This window comes from Drosophila melanogaster, chromosome 2L (genome assembly GCF_000001215.4).
Source record: "Drosophila melanogaster chromosome 2L".
Taxonomy (NCBI): Eukaryota; Metazoa; Arthropoda; class Insecta; order Diptera; family Drosophilidae; genus Drosophila; species Drosophila melanogaster.
Genome location: NT_033779.5, coordinates 2,874,785 through 2,892,193, shown reverse-complemented (window position 1 = coordinate 2,892,193; position 17,409 = coordinate 2,874,785). Strand labels below are relative to the sequence as shown.

Below are 17,409 nucleotides of genomic sequence, written 5' to 3'. Positions count from 1 at the left end.
GTTTTCGACAAATTGCAGCGAAAAGTGCACAATGGTTTAGCCATGGGGAAACAGTGCGTGGCGACGCCGGCAAAATGTACAACAAAACCGAAACACGAGGCGAAGAAAGGAGGGGAACTAACTAGAAAAAGCGTTCTGGGGCAATTTTCCGACTTGGGGATACGCTGTGCTCAGTTCTAAAGAGTTGCAAATCCTACGTTTCGAATCCATTTCACTTTCAAGATACTTTTGTATCTCAACTGTAATCAGTTCTGTAGTAGAGTTATAAATAGGGATGCTTGGGTATTTCCACAAGGGTTGTCCATTTCTACACCCATTTCTATCCAAAAGATACATTTTTCTTAATTGTTATTTTAATTACAGTTGAGTGCCTTGAAGGGATTTTACTGCCCTTTCAAATTCGAATACTACAATTGCCACATACCCTTTTTCAATCCCAGGGAAAAACGAGCATGAAAACTTAGATTTTTCTACTTTCCTTCAAGGTGGGACAACAGACGACGGCGGATGGCTGAAAATGGGGGCGGTGGGTGGCCTTTCAGCCAACCGTCTGAGTTGGCGGAAAAGAGCAGGCCAAGAAAACCCGCAAAACTTGGCAGCGCTCTCTCGCTCTGTTTATTGCATGGCGCTAAAAGCAACTGGGGACCGCTTTTTCCTCTCCTTTTTCAGCTTATTTTTTGGTGCGACTGCTCTTTATACGTATCTATTATATGGATGTGCTGCTTGTGCCCGTGCTTGTTTGTTTGTTAGTTTGTTTGTTTGTCAGTCAGTCAGTTTGTTTGGCTGGTTGTTTGTCCGCCTGTGTGTGTGTGTGTGCGCAGTAAATGTGGGCGTACAATTTTCAATTATAAATTTTAGTGGCCGCCGCAGCTCATTGACAATAAAAAATGAGAAAACGGGGAAAGAACCCAGAACCGGAAAGAAAACGGTTCGCTTCGCAGAAATGGGAAAAGTTTTTACCAGATCCGATTCGATGTCGTGTGCGTAGCATTTGCTTTATTGTCACCGACGGACAATGGCGAAATGTTCAGAGATTAAGCTGGCAATTGATTGGGCCCTAAACGTATTGGGTTCATTTTTCGAAGTATATATCTGTCCCCATTTAATCCCCTAATTTGACCCTTTTTCCAAAAATGATGATACAAAAAACCTTAAGGTAGATTATACCCATTAACTTGGCGCCTTCGCATAAGCATTATGATATTGAATTGATATGGTTATTAGGACATAATGTGGGATATTCCTTTAGGTGAAATTTGTTAACTGAATCGACTTACCGTGGCTTAGTTAGTTTTTTCATATGTATATCCATATGGGGATCCGGATCCAAATCGTTGCTGGTGCTGCTGCTGCTGCAAGTGTTGGTTGCCTCATAGAAGGAGATCCCTCCGCCCTAAGTGGGCGTTTAGTTAATCCAAGGCCGCTGGACTTCGCTGCAGCGAGAACTGCGTATCCTTTAGTTTGCCCCACTTGAGGATGATATCCGACTCCTTGGGGATTTTCTGTGCACTTTTCCTGTGGCGGGATGCTTAAGTGGGCGATGGATCCTGGGCACCGCATTAGTTGTTGTTTTATTTGTTGTTGATATTGGCAGGTTGCTAGCGTTGTTTAAATTTGCATTTTTGACGTTTAACAATGTACAGAGTTATTATTGATAATATTGCTCGATTCGCTGTTTGTTGAGGTTGTTGTTGTTTTGCATAGTTTTTATTTTTAATCTTGATTTGGTTGTGTGGTGTTGTTGCTGTAGTTGTTGATGTTGTTGTTAATTAAGCACTTGGGGCGCATATATAAAATCTATTATTCATTACTTAGACCTATGAATAATAGGATAATTTAAGTTAAATTTTGGAAATTTCGTATAATTCTCATTTAAATATTTAGAATAACTTGTTGCAATTTGCACTTGATTTTTAGTTTTTGTTTTGGTTTTTCTCTAATATTCGTATGTTTTCTTTATGCTTGTCCATTTACCGATAAAGTAAATCTCTTAAAGTAATTGCGTTGGTTGATTTTGAAGCAGCTTAAGTTTGCGGATTGTAAAAATTGTTGATTTACTTGATGGATGTAAGAAATATATATCTATATATTATGTGCTATATATGTTAGTATCGCTTGGCTACATTAAGATTTGATTGCACCGTTAGCATATAACGCACTTTTTCCACGATTCCATATCGTTTATTCACTTCCCGTGTGGGTTTCTCATTCTATAATTCCCTTCGGCCGATGTTGTATATGTATATATGTATGTATGTAAGTGCTATGGCTGTGTATATGCATATGTATATAATGCGTGTATATATAATAACTATTGGAAGGCGTACTTTATAGGCTTGCTAAGTTCTGCTCAAAATTTTTACGCGACTTTGTTAAAGCTAATGGCTACGATTTCGTTAATGCAAATGTTTTTAAACTTTGTTTGCTTTCTTTACTAGATGTTGAACTTTTTTCTCTCGGGTTTTATTCATATTATGTATTATTGCTTGTATTTGAGGCGAATTTTAATGATAACGTTGGCTGTAAATATGAAAGTGATTCTTTAAACTATATTGAGAACTATAACTATAACTTTTAAAATGTGTCAATCGGTTCGCCATGTTGTTTTGTTAATTGATTTATATAACCTAGAAAGTTAATTTTAGATTTGGTTTCGATGGCAGATTGGAATCTTCCGAAAACCCCCTTTTCGGGAAACATTCTTCCAGCTGCAACAACAAAATGCCACAAAAGAAAACCAAAAGCAAGGACACACACATACATCCGCACAGATATTCACTCTTCTCTTTCCCTCTCTTTTGCTCTCCCTGCAACAGCTGTTGATCGCAATTGCAGCACACACACACTCACGTACACATTCTGATGCACTTATCTCATATGCACATACAAATGTTGATGGAAGAACAGCAGGTGTTAAATATAAAATCAAAATGTAGCGTATATAATGTCATAAAGACGCCAGATGAGCGAGAAAATTATCGCAATGTATCTGCTCCGCTCCGTTGCTGTTTGTGAAGTTGCTACTTCGGCTACCACATTCATTCATTCATTAGTTGTTGTTGTTGTTGATTTTATTCGAAGAGCGCACAAGCAAAGGGCAACGCACCACAACAACAAAAATTTTCCTTTCCATTTTGGCGTTGCTTTTGCCTAACAACAACAACGAATAAGAAGGTGAAGAAGAAGACGGCAGTTCCGTTAGCAAAGCAAAGAGAGCGACAGAGTGAGTGAGTGCGATCGAGAGCGAGTGAGAGAGCAAGAAAATCACACGGTCCAGGTCCAAGTGTGCCGTTTGAAAAATTGACAATAAAAAATGCGCATTTCACTTTTTTTGCGCTCTCTTCTGCTTGAAGTCTCTTCTGTTCCGTTTTCGAGCTGTTTGTTGTTGTTCTCGATGTTTGCAAAAACAAAGTTGCTGTAGTTGTTTTTGTATTTGTATTTGATCTGTTGATTTCCATTTGATATGCATTGGAAATTTTGCCTCCGAGCTAGCGAGCGAGACAAAGCGATGGGAGGGATGGGTTGGAAAGGGGGACGGTGGCACATGTGCTTCGTTTCGTTTAAGAATTTACACTCTTCACTTCTTTGAACTTACGTTTTCGAATAACATTTGATTTAGATTACATTGATTTAGATTTAGATTTGATTTTGCTTTTGCCTTTGCCTTAGCTACTTGCTATTGCCTTTTCTTTTTGCTTTTGCCTTTGAACTTTGCACACAGAAAAAACATGGATTGCACACACACACACTTCTTTGAAATGAATATATTTCAGATGGCAAGCACTTTCATTGAAATTCGATTGCAGATATTCGGTTGGGCGGCGCGATTTGTATTTTCTATATTTTTTACAAATTTATTTTGCTATTTTCGCTCACATTTTTTACACGGCGCGACGACGGCGCCGATTTTCGTGTTCGACCGGCTGCGAAATCCAAAAAGTACTACATCTTTACCGTTATTATTCGACGATTCGCTCGCCTTCAACCGCATGCAACTCGAACTCGTACTGAGAGAGCCGTCAAACGCCATCGAACCGCTATCTCAAACATTTTGTCGACTGTTAGTGCGAGCAGCAGTTAACATTAATGCTAACGCAATGTAGACATAACAGTGCCAAAGATCCTCTTTAACTTTGTTGTTAATTGATTATGCAAATTATAGTTAAATATTTAATCAAATTGTAACGAAAACTGAGTCGTGAATGAGTTTCCTGAGAGAGAGGAAAAAGAAGAATGCTGATTGGAATTTGAATTCGAAACCGTGCAAATAACAAAAGAAAAAATGCTCTCCTCGGCGATTTCTTCTTCTCGCATCCTCGTTGGTAAATGCCTATTGTTTGGTAATTTGACTCCATGAATCAATTTTAATGACTTCGACATTTCATATTAATAACAAAAGCAAAAGAAAGTGAGACTAGAGATGTTATAGCAAACATTACATTGTACAATTATATAGATCATTTAACCAAAACATTTAAAATGCTTGACCTCCTATCTTTTAAAAGAGGAGTTCAATAAATAACACGAGAGGTAAATTATTTTTTCATTGAAGACTCTTCTATAAAGCTGTTTGTTTAGGAAAATGCTTTAGGCTATAAACTTCTGAAGCTTATATTTTGAGTATGGAGTTCTCCTATTTCGTGGAGACTATTATTTTGTCATTTCTTAGGAAGAAAGCATGGGTTGTTGCGTACGTGATTAAAGTCATATTTCTAATTCGAAGTACAAAAACAATTAAATACTGCAATTATCTATTTCGATATTATCAATATAAATATTGAATACAATACATTGTTTAGAAAGTAGAAAATGGAGTAATCAATGTTAACATTAAGAGAATTCCAACCACAATGGTATTTTCGCTTTATTCTGACGGCATTGGCCATATTTATTTCATCAGTTGGCAAAGCATCTCTGGGTTCGCGAACAAACACAATAGTATTTAAGTTTGTCGATTATTTTCAACGTTTGGGCGAATGGACGTGGACTATTGGAATGTCGGCTTTCAAACAAATAACAATTGTTCTTATCAGAATTGCTTGAGGTGTGTGTGCGTGTGACTCTCTCTCCCCCTCCTACTTATAGCATTTGCATTCTCCTTGTTGAGCCGATAGTGTCCTTTCACCCTTTTTTACTTGGAGTATACAAGTATTGGTATTTTTCTGCGTTTCAGTTATTCTTTTTAAGGCAAACACCTACCTAAATAATTGATAAAAACAAAAAGCTAGCAAACCCAAACACACACACACACACGCACGCACACAGCGACGGAAAGAGCGCATGAGAGAGGAATTGTCCGTCTGGCATTTTGACGTTTATTACTTTGCCTGTATTGTTGTTGCTGCTGCCTTTGCATTGCCTCTTTTTTTGTTGCCTTTGCGCGCGAATTCGCTGCGCATAGCAAATTAAAATTAAAAGTTTGCGAGAGCGAGAGAGTGCAACAAAAAAGCAGGGAAAAAATATCAAAATTAATTTCTTTTCGGCGTGGCGGGAGAGAGAAGGACAGAGCGGAGAGAGAGAGGGAGAACGAGCAAAAAAGAGAGAGAGAGCGCGCGACGACATGACGAACTTTTGACACATTTTGTTTATAACAATTGTCTGCTTTTTGCACTTACCTCTTTTTCGTTTGCTTCAATTGCTCCTCTCTGCTGGTGACTACAACTTAATATTGTTTTGTGTGCGAAATCAGAAATGCCAGTTTAAACATTATTTAACACAAATACGTTTACGCACACTAGCATATATGCTGTAGTAATTTGTTGTTGTTGCTGTGCTGTTGGTGGTGGTGGCGATGGTGATAAAGCCTTGCCGTTTTAGACGATTTCTGGTCTCCTCGCATTAAATATGTTTAGTTTCCATTACTGTTTGTTGTTGTTGTGATTGTTGTTATGTGGTGTATTAATAAAAAACGTACGCGAACTGCAGTCAAAGTCACTCACACTCACACTCACACGCACGCACACACTGGCACACGGCATACGGCACACACAAACGCACGCACGCACACACACAGCAACTAGTAATTCTGCTGTGCGAAAGAGACAACATGAGAGCGCTTACGAAAAAAATGTTTGTGTAAGTTTCCCCGAAAACGCGATTTCATCCGGAAAATGCACTGCGCTCGCATTTCGCCTCCGCCGCGTTGGCCATTTAATCACTTTATATGGTTCCGTTTCGATTGCATTGTTTTTAGTAGGGGTTTTTAACCGAAATTTAGTTGCGTGTTTTGTGTTGGTGCAGAGAGAGCAGGAAAATACACATATCGTTATCGATGGGTCGGCTATCGATACGGCAACTATCGCCCAGCTGATTGGCGGGCGATCAGCTGTGCGACGATAGGTCCAGTTCTGGAAAATGTCGGTACCGCATATTTGCTAAAAATTTCGATTTTCTCTTACTTAATGAATGATTTTTGGAACCGGTTTGTCTAACGATCTGAGTTTTATCTAGCAATGTGTTTATCCGAGCGTTTTTGAAAATTCATAAGCAGTTTTCAGTGTTGGTTTTCAACACTGGTTTCTTATCTCAATGTCTAATCCAGAAAACCCAATTTTGGAATGGGCAAGTATCTTAATGGGAAATATGATATACCTATATAATCTAATCTACACTTAGCTTGAATGAATATCTATTGAATCCAATTATCTTATTTGTCGGTACAAAATAATGATAAGAATCTACGAATGAATCTATGATAAATCCTTATTGATTTAAATAGCGGATTAAGGCACAACGAATCCTCTAATATATGTCAATTATAGTACTATGCACTGGATTTCTGCACCTGTTATCAGAATTCCGTTAAGAAGTATACTTATCAAAATCGAATAATTTCACAATTTTAAATATTTCTATGTTATCCACATCAATTTTTGGCATCCCTGCCGCCCCCGCAGTGTGGCCGTATGCGCTGATAGTGGGCGCCGCAGCGAACAGCTGATAGGGCTGCAGCATATAAATGAGCAGGTGGTAAATAAATGTTTTTAGTTGATTCCAAGACGCCATTCCGTGCGCGTTGGCTTCCTGATCAGAGTTTATCATTCGGCGGGCGCGGCCATCATTAGATTAGATCGACATTAGTGCGTTCCGCTCGGCGATCGGCAGCAATCGATCCGAAATAAACAAACGCTCGCGTATTTACATAATTTAAGTGAAAAGTAACGACGACAGAATGACGAACACCGATGTGCGAAAGAGAAAAGTAAGGAAAAGGTCAAAAGGGCAATCCACAGCACAAATTTAATGCCAATTTCATGGCGCTCTCTCACACACACACGCACACATGCGAATTCCTCAAATTGCTGCTCTTTTGACGCGGAAGTAAAACATCAAATGACTCGCAGAATAATCGTTTCAAGTTCTATTCTATTCGATTGTGCCAATTTGTATCTGAAAATGTATGTTTACAAGACATTTAAATATAGATACGCAATGGCCGCTAAGCACGCTTTTGTTAACAATTATGCAAATTTTGATTTTAGTTACGAAAGAGATGACTAGTGGGTTTTCTATCAACATCTTAATGCCGGCCGGTTTATTTTGAAATATTTTCGTATTCGCATTAGGGTGACCAGTCAGCAGGAACTTTCTCATTTGCAAGGTCATTAGGGGGGGCTGATAAAAAAAAAGCATAGAAAAGTCCAACGATTCAGTTGGCAGCCGTTTCGACCGAATCTCGCTAGACAACTTTTGCAATCGCTTTCTCGCATCGGAACCCAAAGATCACAGGTACACATAGAGTGTCCCATTTCGGGGGCGATTGGATCGCATAGTTTCGACTGATTTGCATCGCAAGTGGGTGGAGAACAGGATGCGGGCAAACCGGAACCGGTTGCAAGTGAGTGCAGATAGTGCCTGGCTGCTAACGTGGCCTTAACCCTCGTGTACCTACGTGTACTCGGTACTACAATATATACTAGATACTTTTGTATCTAACTCGATATTTGTTGTTTTCACAACATCTGTGTCTAAACTTATCAGCATTTTCTAGATAGCACACTTCTACCAGCTTTCAATGTTTGTATCTTTCAACTCATTTTGTGCGTCATATTTATATATTTCAAGATACATTTATCAATTAGGGTTCTTTAAGACTTAAGATTTACTTTTCAGCTGATGCAAAATAGTGTTCGGCTTCGAAATAAATGAGTTATCTATAGAACCGATTAAAGTATTCCCCTTTATAAATGGGGAGCAGGCTTCTTAGTCACTAGATCGGCACAAAAGGCGCCTTTTATCAGTAGATTTATTGATTGCAGTAGCGTGCGCCTGGAAACATATGCGTTAAGTTCACACCCTGAATGTTTAATGAGTTTCACTTATGCCAACAGTGTAATTATTGGGAAGTAGTATGTGTATTCGAAACTAATGGGTGTACTTGATTGTATAGATATAGATATATATACCATCTACCTGTCAACTCCATTACTGCTTAATTATATATACTCGCTATTTGTGCTTTGTTTGACTACTTTTCATTGGCTTTAACTATTTTTTTTTTGCGTCAGTCGCTTACCAACAGCGTAACATTTGTTTAAACAATGGGAATTTCATCAGGTTTGTTTGGGAACTTTAATATTTGATCAAGCTAAAAGATCGCTTCGTGGCCTGCCCCACTTATGATTGTTGCCAGTGGTGCCCAGACGCGCCAATCGCCCCCGAAAACTGATTGCGTCTTATCACTGTCATATCGCCCAGAAAGCTACGCGATAAGATTCTAGTCGAATGGCCACTGGCTTCGCTGACTTCCTCAGCGAAAATGTGTAATTTGGCATGACTTTATATTTTAAGAAAATTAATAATAGCCATAGCTAAAGCCATAGAAACGCATTTTTTACTATTTTTAGTGTTTATCGTTTGTTCTTATAAGAACTAATATAAACTAGCGAAAAGTTAGGTAGAACAATAATATATACTAATCGTGGAAATATCCAAGTAATGCGCTTTAAAAGGTTATTTTGTTTGAAGTAACGGTTTTCTGTTTACCAACTGCCCTAAATTACCGTTGCCAAAAGTGTGGCCCAACCCTGGTTAACGTTATCGATGAGCCACGGACTCTGCAGCCCTGGCACATGTTAACGATAAAGCCCGTAAAATAGACCGAAAACAAGAGAAGAAATGAAATTCATTGACATTCGCAGAGATAGCAAACAGCCAGCGTGTTAATATTTGAGCAGCAAACAACTGAAATGTGTTCCGACCAAGAAACCGGCCATGCATAAATGTGGAGCCAGCAGAGGCAACGGAACGAACCATGAAATACGAATATAAGCTGGTAGACCCGATGAACTTGGCCAAGAAAAACACCATCAAATAACTGAGTAGTCGGTCACAAAACTAATTTGTCTTTCGCCTTTTCAGCTGGCCACGGATGAGAAGCCACCGCGGCGGAAAAGTAGCGGATCACCAAATGCCAGCAGTGGTGGAAACCGCGGGCCCAGCGGCCTCAAGATCTCCTTCCTGTGCCTGATCATCTCCGTCATCCTCCTGCTCTTTGTCTTTGGTGTGTACCATTTGTATTATGTAAAAGACGAAGTGCCCAAAGTTGTACTAACGAAAACCTCTGATTTTCCCACTGTTACCGTGCCCTACGCCCACGTGGAACCCCATTTTGCGCCACCCGTTCGCCGTGTTATCACTAAAAAACCCATCGCCAATAAACCAACGACTGACAACGATGCAGGCTTCGTCTCCGAGAACGCCAGTCCGTATCTGGCCCGTTTGGCCTCCAAGTTTGGCTACAGCAAGGTGCAGTATGCGGCCATCATCGATGCCGGATCGACGGGCAGCCGTGTGCTGGCCTACAAGTTCAATCGCAGCTTCATCGACAACAAACTGGTGCTGTACGAGGAGCTGTTCAAGGAGCGCAAGCCGGGTCTGAGCTCCTTCGCGGATAATCCCGCCGAGGGTGCCCACTCCATCAAACTGCTGCTGGACGAGGCCCGCGCCTTCATACCCAAGGAGCACTGGTCTTCCACACCGCTGGTTCTGAAAGCGACCGCCGGCCTGAGACTCCTGCCCGCCAGCAAGGCGGAAAACATTCTAAATGCCGTCCGAGATCTCTTCGCCAAGTCCGAGTTTAGTGTGGATATGGATGCCGTGGAGATCATGGACGGCACGGACGAGGGCATCTTCAGCTGGTTTACCGTGAACTTCCTGCTGGGCCGCCTGTCCAAGACGAACCAGGCAGCTGCCTTGGACTTGGGCGGCGGTAGCACGCAGGTAACCTTCTCGCCAACGGATCCGGACCAGGTGCCCGTGTACGATAAGTACATGCACGAGGTGGTCACGTCCAGCAAGAAGATCAACGTCTTCACGCACAGCTATCTGGGACTGGGTCTAATGGCTGCACGCCATGCTGTCTTCACGCACGGCTACAAGAAGGAGGATACGGTGCTGGAGAGCGTCTGCGTGAATCCCATAATCGCCAATCGCACGTGGACATACGGCAATGTGCAGTACAAGGTCAGCGGCAAGGAGAATGGCAAGTCCAGTGCCGAGCAGCCCATTGTGGACTTCGATGCCTGCCTGGAGCTGGTCAAGAGCAAGGTAATGCCGCTGGTCAAGCCCAAGCCGTTCACACTCAAGCAGCACGCGGTGGCCGCGTTCAGCTACTACTTTGAGCGGGCCATCGAGTCGGGTCTGGTGGATCCACTGGCTGGCGGCGAGACCACGGTGGAAGCTTATCGCAAGAAGGCCCAGGAGATCTGTGCCATTCCCAACGATGAGCAGCCCTTCATGTGCTTCGACCTTACCTTCATCTCGACGCTGCTGCGCGAAGGATTTGGCCTCAACGATGGCAAGAAGATTAAGGTGAGTCCTGGCGCACTTAACACAAATTGAACTCTCTAGTAACTCGTTTTAAATTGTGCAGCTTTACAAGAAGATAGATGGCCACGAAATCTCCTGGGCCCTCGGCTGTGCATACAACGTTCTGACTAGCGACGAGAAATTCAGTAATTCCTAATGCTCCTCCATTAGTCCGTAGTTGAAGACATAAATTTTAAACGGATTGTTAGCTGAAATTGTTTATAGAGTGCCTTAGACGTGCATCGAGTATACTACAATCACAACACACCGCACACACCGCACACACCACACACACACAGAACACACACTCGGACATTGTCCACAGCATATGTATGATGTGGTCGATTAATATTTGTTTGTGCTCTGCAAGATTCGTTTCAATTGCCTCTAATTGAGCTAACCCATACACGGTGACTACACTTAGCGTTTAGTTTGTAATTCCAATTTTGTGTGATTCGCCATATTTGTAATGCAGTTTTTTGCCAACTTCTTAACTAATTAGTCCCTACACTCGTATCGTATCCTCATGTACATAAATTTACACAATGATATGTATTTACCTAATATGTATAACGACCTAGACTACTAGCCGCAAACATTTCACACGGTTTTTCACACATGCAAATGTTAGTTTAGTTATCTTTGCAAATAAATCAAATGTTAACTGATCTGAATTAAAGTAAAATATTTGTTTATTGCTGATTTTCGTTCGCTATACAAAATATTCTATATTTAATAATAATAGAGGGGTAAATGCATAACGAAGAAAATGAGTAAAGAAAGGGTGTTCCTGCTATGGAATTTTGGTCTTTTTACAAATAAAACTAAGAAACGCTAGCGTGGGAATACGTCAGAGGTCTGCTGCACTACACATTGGCTACGCACTGGCTGCATGTGGAATCGATGAATCCCCTCATGGCCTCGGCAATAGTTGCGGCTTGATGCCCAGCCGGTCGATGATGTACTGCGGCATGCAGAGCGTTGGGTTGATGGCCTTCAGGCCGGAATGTCCCAGTAGCGAGAGTCCGCCGATGCCGAACAGCGTGTGGAATATGTCCGGCATGTTGCCAGTTCTGTCCGAGAAGCCACCGGTCTCCGTGTCCTGGCACGACAGTATGAACTGCTGCAGCTTCTCCGAGCTGATCCAGTGCAGGCGGCCCATGATGGTGAGCGAGGCGAGCACCCACCACGAATAGCATACATCCGGCAGCTTCTCGGGCCGTCCATTTAGCCCACCGGAGGGCAGCTGCCGCTCGCAGAGCCACCAGCCCAGTTTGTCCACGTCGAGCAGATGCAGGCGATGGGTCAGCGAGAAGAAGCCGACGCAGCAGTAGATGAGCCCTGCGGGTTATATGTAGATTAGTTTTTGGATAACATATATGAGCACCAGCTTTATGGCTAGCTATTTTTCTAGTATACTTTTTGTTCCCAGAAGATTAATAAGTTTAAATTGAAATGATATTGACTGTGAGGGCGAAAGCATGACAGGCGATGTGGTGACTCACCCGCATGCGACTCGGCGCCCGGCTTGGAACCGAATCCACCGTCCGTCTGATTGCAGCACGAGAGCACGAACTTGACCGCCTTCTCCACGTCGATGGTCTGCTCCATGCGGCCGAGCAGCGTTAGGGAGGCCACCGCACAGAAGCTGAACCTGGTGTCCACCTCGCCCCACTTGTCGCCAAAGAAGCTGCCGTCGGGCTGCTGCAGTCCGACCACGAATCGGACCACCGCCTCGCGGTCGATCTCCTCGAGGGCGTCGTAGGTGCAGAGGATCTGGATGGCCGACAGGGTGTACAGCAGGTGGGGATCGTGGCCCTCGCAGGGTGCGAATCCGCCCGTGTTCGGACACTGACAACGCTTCACAAACTCGATGATGGACTTGCGCTCCAATCGCTCCAGCTGGCCCATAATGTCCAGGGCAGTGGTGCCCCAATAGATGCCCGACATGCGCAGAAACTCGGTCATGCAGTACTCGTAGTCGTCCTCCTGCTTCCCATGGTTCTCGATGTACTCCACATGCTTCCAGAACTGCAGCTTCTGGCCGCCGCCATCCGCATCACCACCACCGCCGCTGTCGCCACCGCCATTTGAGGGCTTTACGAAGGTCGTGAAGTCCATCGCTGATTGGGCTCAATTGAATGAGTATCGGGTGGCTGGCAGATCCTCTTCGGCGCGCTGTTTCGCTTGATTAACTCTATTAATTGGCAGGAATAGTGCTGCGAGCAAACAAATAACTCAGTGAATCCAATCGAGCACAGCTGATTCATCTGCGCGATGGTTGGCAACGCGGCAGTGGCTTATCAAACAGCTGATCGACGCAGGGGCGTAGTGTGGAGGGGTTTACTATAACCCCATCCAAAAATAAAAATTAAACGTACTTAAATTTCAAATAGCTAGTTTATTTTATTCAAAACACATGCACACTATTGCACCAGCAGGCTGGACTGCGGATCCGGCTCGTCGATGCTTAGGGAGACTATGTGCTGGCCGGGAACCATGACGTTGCCCAGCAGGCGCGGCTCCTGGCCCTCCACCAAGTACTCGGCGCACATGGACAGCACGATGTTGGCGTCGCGGTCCGTGCAGTTGAAGAATCCCACCAGCACGCGTCCGTCCGTAATCACGATCCGAAGAACTCGACCCAGCCACTTCTGGAGCTTCCTGCGTCCCGGCGTCAAACTGGCATCGTTCATCTGGTGCGGGGCGTTCGTTGTGATGCGGAAGGGCTCCGGTGGTGTGCATGCGGGCGGGGGCATCACCTGCTGGCCAGTGATGCTCAGTTCTGTCATGGTTATATCCTCTTTGCTCAATTTAAACAAATAAATGCAAGAAATTCTCAGCTTTTTTTGTGTTTACACTGCGCGTATGTGTGATATAGTGTGCGTGTGTATGAGTAATGGCCAGGGATGCAAGCACGTGTAAGTGGTTCGGTTCACTGGTTCACTTTTTGAGCTCATAAATTCGAAAATATACGAAACACTCGTTTGCTTGTGTCAAAGAAAATACTTTAGATTTAAAACACTTAAAGGAAATGATTGCAAAATGAATGCACACAATGAGCCTTCTTTTTAACATCTTCATACGAAAACTAGTTCTTTTTATATTTGCATCCCTGGTCGAGCTGAGCTTATAAAGGTAACGGGCACCCTAGCCCAGTCAGCTGATTTGCATTTTGCGGCAAATTTTGTTTCGCATTTATCCAAAAAGCTCGTAATTCGTCTCTTGATTTTTTCAAATATCCACCATGTCCGGAAAGGCTTTAAACATTGGCGATCAGTTCCCAAACTTCACGGCTGAGACCAGCGAGGGTCGAATCGATTTCTACGACTGGATGCAGGACAGCTGGGCCATTCTGTTCTCCCATCCGGCGGATTTTACGCCGGTTTGCACCACGGAATTGTCCCGGGTGGCGGCATTGATTCCGGAATTCCAAAAGCGTGGAGTCAAGCCAATTGCACTGTCCTGCGACACCGTGGAGTCGCACAAGGGTTGGATCGAGGACATCAAGAGCTTTGGCAGTGGGTTTGGTCACTGATTTCTGGACAGGAATCGCTTCTAATTGGCGTTTCTGTTCGCAGAGCTGAGCTCCTTTGACTATCCCATCATTGCGGACGACAAAAGGGAACTGGCGCTCAAGTTTAATATGCTGGACAAGGACGAGATCAATGCCGAGGGCATTCCCCTCACCTGTCGCGCCGTTTTCGTGGTGGACGACAAGAAGAAGCTTCGCCTGTCCATCCTGTATCCTGCCACCACTGGGCGCAACTTTGAGTGGGTATTCCAATATCTAGCATTCATCATTATCTATAAAGTAATGCTGTAATGCACTTTAGCAAACAATCGTGCACTTAATCGCATTAGCAGATAATTATTTAATGAAGTATTATTGCTGAAAACTAAGTACTAACCTTGCATATAATAATGGAAGTTAAATAGGAACGATTTCAAGGTCAATTAATCCGACAAATTACATTTAACTATATCCTTTGCAGTGAAATCCTTCGAGTGATCGACTCGCTCCAGTTGACCCAAACAAAGAGTGTCGCGACGCCGGCGGATTGGAAACAGGGCGGCAAGTGCATGGTCTTGCCCACCGTCAAAGCCGAAGATGTTCCTAAGCTCTTTCCTGATGGTATCGAAACCATTGAGCTGCCCTCCGGAAAGAGTTACCTGCGGATCACTCCACAGCCCTAATGGATGACAAGCGTGCGCTCTCACTTTTTTTTTGCTTTATTACAAAAATTATAATTAACAACAAATAATGCACAATAAAGTATACGCTTACAACCGTATTTTCAGTAGATCGGCGCTTTCAGGTGGCTAAAACTCGCCTTCTGCTGGACAAAATTGCCAAAACATTCGACTTACGAACTAAATCAGATGGGGAATGTGACAAAAAGGTCGCGATTTGTGTGTACGAAATAAATATACATTCAATATACATATATAGACGTGTACAAAAGGGGGTAGAGATATTGCAACTGGATAACCATGGGGGTAAGTAAGGTATAAATAAGGCCAACTCTGTACAATAACTGAAGCGCTTTCTAGGATAGAAGAAAGCTAAAGACCAAGCTCGTGCCCGTAACCGAAGATAACTGAAAGGAAAATGTTTACATTGGATTAATTTTGGTGGCACAAACAGTATAAAGTTATTTGTAATAGTGACCATTCATTTAAACTAATAATTGGAAACACATGTTACTGATAATTAGTTTAAACAGTGGATGCTTGAGCACTTTCCCTTGCCCAAATACTCACAAGATATATTCCACAATCTGAGTTCGCATAGAGATCGTTACCTTGAATATGTTAATGAAATGCAAATATGTACAAAATAATGTATGATGTAAAAGCTTTCGCTACGAAACAGGTTCCCTATGCTCTTAAATTCTCTTGACTGCGGGAATACGTCTCAAATATAAAGTGGGAATGGTAACATATGCCTTTGTCTAGTTGCGTTGTACTTACAATTTAACTACCACATGTTCCGCCCTCCGCAAGTATAGCTTTCCTGCGTCAGTGCCTGCGCTGCGGATTGGACTGAAGCATCCGCGCGAACCGCCTCACCAGGAAAGGCCACAGGATGAGGACGGCAAACCAGAGCGGGGAGATGTTCCTGAAGGGCCACCAGGCGGGCAGTGATCGTGGCTGCGCCACCGTTCCTTTCGCTGCCTTTTGGCCGCTGCGAAGTTCGTTGAGCGACTGCTCCAGGCTGCGAACGCGCTGCTGCACTGCGCCCACATCGCTGTTCATCCGTGTGATAGCAGCCTGGATTTGACGCAGCAGGTCCGTGTTCTGGCCAATCGCCTGGGTCAGCTCGTGGCTGAGATCGTAGGGATCGTCGTACTCATCGTCCGAGGGATCCACGATGGCCACGCTGCTGTTGCTCGTAAAGTTGTGCGTGTCATGTTGTGTGTAGCTTGCTGTTGGCTTAGGTCCATAGCCATTGGTCAGTGGCGGCGAACTATGGCCATTCTCCTTAATCGTTTCGGATGTGGCCAGCGGTGCGGTGCTAGTCGCCTGAGGTTCCGGCTCCGGTTCGCCATTACAACTGGAGCCGTGCTGGGGACTGTTGGTGCGCGAGTGGAACGGCGAGTTGGGATGCGACTCGGCCAGCTCCTTCATGCCGGGCGAGACCAGCTCCAGTTCGTCCAGGCTGATGTTTCCCAGACTATCGAGGCTGCCCACAAAGTTCTGCACATTCTCCGTGAACGACATGGTCTCAATGATCTCCTGCAGGCTCTCCACATAGCGCTGCATCGCCTCCTCCTTGGTCAAGTGACGGTTATCGTTCCATGCCTGCCACTTGGCCTTGCCTACGATGTCCCAAAAGCCGGGCTTCTTGTCCACATCTGGTCTACCCTCGGTGGCCTGTTTGAACAGCCCGTAGAACTTGAGCATCATGCTGGTGCTGGGCTGGTAGGGGCCATTTTTGGGCAGACCCTTTATCACATTGACTGCCGCCTGGAAACGCTCCTCAATCGCCGCCATACCTGCAAGATTATCCCGCGATTAGCCAGGGCACTCGATCGATAAGATACACAGGTACGAAGGCTGCCATATAGAGGCGGTGCCAAGTTCACCTTGTCCAGGTGAACGTCGCTTACAAATTACCTAATTATTGTGTGCAATCCGCGGTGTTGCAAACCCCACTTTCGGCTCCCCCTTTTGTTGTTGTCGTTCGCTATTGATTCCGATTCCGAATCCGAGTCCAAATCCGCTGCTGGGCATTCATGAATTTTTGGGTGCGACGTTCGTGGATGCGCTGCTGTGGTGCCAAAGTTCGAGTTCTGAAGTCCAATCTTCTGAGCTTCGAATCGAATCGAGTCGGCTGGAGCTTTTTCTTAGTTTGGCCCCCGTTCTTATCGACCTCGCTGAGGAATTGTTGTGTGCTGCGCCAACCGCTGTCGTTCCAATCGAGTTGCAATCAAATAAAACTAAACAAAAACCCGAAAACTCTCTCTGCAAATCGCTGAGCGCGTACGTGTGAGTGTGTAGGTGTGCATGTGTGCGGGTGGCGCAGGGCTGCAACGAAAGTATCGATACAGGTGCAGAGTGGAGATGATATTTTTGTGAGCGCGAATATCGCGATTT

The 17,409-nt window shown here is 44.1% G+C and overlaps 6 protein-coding genes across 18 annotated transcripts in view; 2 read left to right on the top strand and 4 right to left on the bottom strand.

Annotated features, from left to right (window-relative positions):
• Nucleotides 1-6,265, bottom strand: part of lilli (lilliputian) — a 68,478-nt gene extending 62,213 nt beyond the window's left edge. For 4 of the 8 annotated variants that reach the window (NM_078740.3, NM_001273044.1, NM_164516.2 and 1 more), the window contains exons 1-2: nucleotides 5,616-6,265; nucleotides 1,278-2,520 (exon numbers count right to left, since the gene is read on the bottom strand). Coding sequence is in view for 1 of the 8 variants with exons in the window: in NM_001347818.1 (NP_001334729.1) it covers nucleotides 1,278-1,312 (35 nt within the window). In the remaining 7 variants the exon portion in view is untranslated. Of the gene's footprint in view, nucleotides 1-1,277; nucleotides 2,521-3,595; nucleotides 3,911-5,615 lie in introns of those variants that run through there. The other 4 variants (NM_164517.1, NM_001144302.2, NM_001144301.1 and 1 more) reach the window with 4 other exon arrangements.
• Nucleotides 6,266-6,343: 78 nt separating this feature from the next.
• NTPase lies at nucleotides 6,344-11,490 on the top strand. Of its 5 annotated transcripts, none has more exons than NM_164515.3 (4): nucleotides 6,344-6,561; nucleotides 9,361-9,502; nucleotides 9,683-10,812; nucleotides 10,874-11,490. In NM_164515.3, the coding sequence occupies exons 3-4, from the start codon at nucleotides 10,090-10,092 to the stop codon at nucleotides 10,964-10,966; spliced, it is 816 nt and encodes a 271-aa protein (NP_722862.1). In that variant the 5' UTR covers nucleotides 6,344-6,561; nucleotides 9,361-9,502; nucleotides 9,683-10,089; the 3' UTR covers nucleotides 10,967-11,490. The 5 variants fall into 5 exon arrangements, with proteins under 5 accessions (NP_722862.1, NP_722860.1, NP_001259972.1 ...); NM_164513.4 differs by lacking the exon at nucleotides 6,344-6,561 and adding an exon at nucleotides 6,980-7,201; NM_058022.5 differs by lacking the exon at nucleotides 6,344-6,561 and adding an exon at nucleotides 9,068-9,274 and having other exon boundaries at nucleotides 10,874-11,489.
• On the bottom strand, nucleotides 11,486-13,082 carry RabGGTb (Rab geranylgeranyltransferase subunit beta). The gene is made up of 2 exons (NM_080155.3): nucleotides 12,315-13,082; nucleotides 11,486-12,150 (listed from the first exon to the last, which is right to left on the bottom strand). The coding sequence occupies exons 1-2, from the start codon at nucleotides 12,928-12,930 to the stop codon at nucleotides 11,723-11,725; spliced, it is 1,044 nt and encodes a 347-aa protein (NP_524894.1). The 5' UTR covers nucleotides 12,931-13,082; the 3' UTR covers nucleotides 11,486-11,722.
• Nucleotides 13,083-13,192: 110 nt separating this feature from the next.
• Nucleotides 13,193-13,850, bottom strand: Sbat (Sabbat). Of its 2 annotated transcripts, none has more exons than NM_001273042.1 (1): nucleotides 13,193-13,850. In NM_001273042.1, exon 1 carries the CDS (start codon nucleotides 13,599-13,601, stop codon nucleotides 13,236-13,238), a length of 366 nt encoding a protein of 121 aa, NP_001259971.1. In that variant the 5' UTR covers nucleotides 13,602-13,850; the 3' UTR covers nucleotides 13,193-13,235. The 2 variants fall into 2 exon arrangements, with proteins under 2 accessions (NP_001259971.1, NP_722859.1); NM_164512.2 differs by having other exon boundaries at nucleotides 13,193-13,674.
• A 111-nt stretch (nucleotides 13,851-13,961) lies between these two features.
• Nucleotides 13,962-15,103, top strand: Prx6a (Peroxiredoxin 6a). Its single transcript, NM_078739.3, has 3 exons — nucleotides 13,962-14,330; nucleotides 14,391-14,583; nucleotides 14,805-15,103. Exons 1-3 carry the CDS (start codon nucleotides 14,057-14,059, stop codon nucleotides 15,004-15,006), a joined length of 669 nt encoding a protein of 222 aa, NP_523463.2. The 5' UTR covers nucleotides 13,962-14,056; the 3' UTR covers nucleotides 15,007-15,103.
• Nucleotides 15,026-17,304, bottom strand: CG8814 (uncharacterized protein). The gene is made up of 3 exons (NM_134885.4): nucleotides 16,930-17,304; nucleotides 15,784-16,808; nucleotides 15,026-15,410 (listed from the first exon to the last, which is right to left on the bottom strand). The coding sequence occupies exon 2, from the start codon at nucleotides 16,804-16,806 to the stop codon at nucleotides 15,832-15,834; it is 975 nt and encodes a 324-aa protein (NP_608729.1). The 5' UTR covers nucleotides 16,807-16,808; nucleotides 16,930-17,304; the 3' UTR covers nucleotides 15,026-15,410; nucleotides 15,784-15,831.
• Between the last annotated feature and the right edge of the window lie 105 nt (nucleotides 17,305-17,409).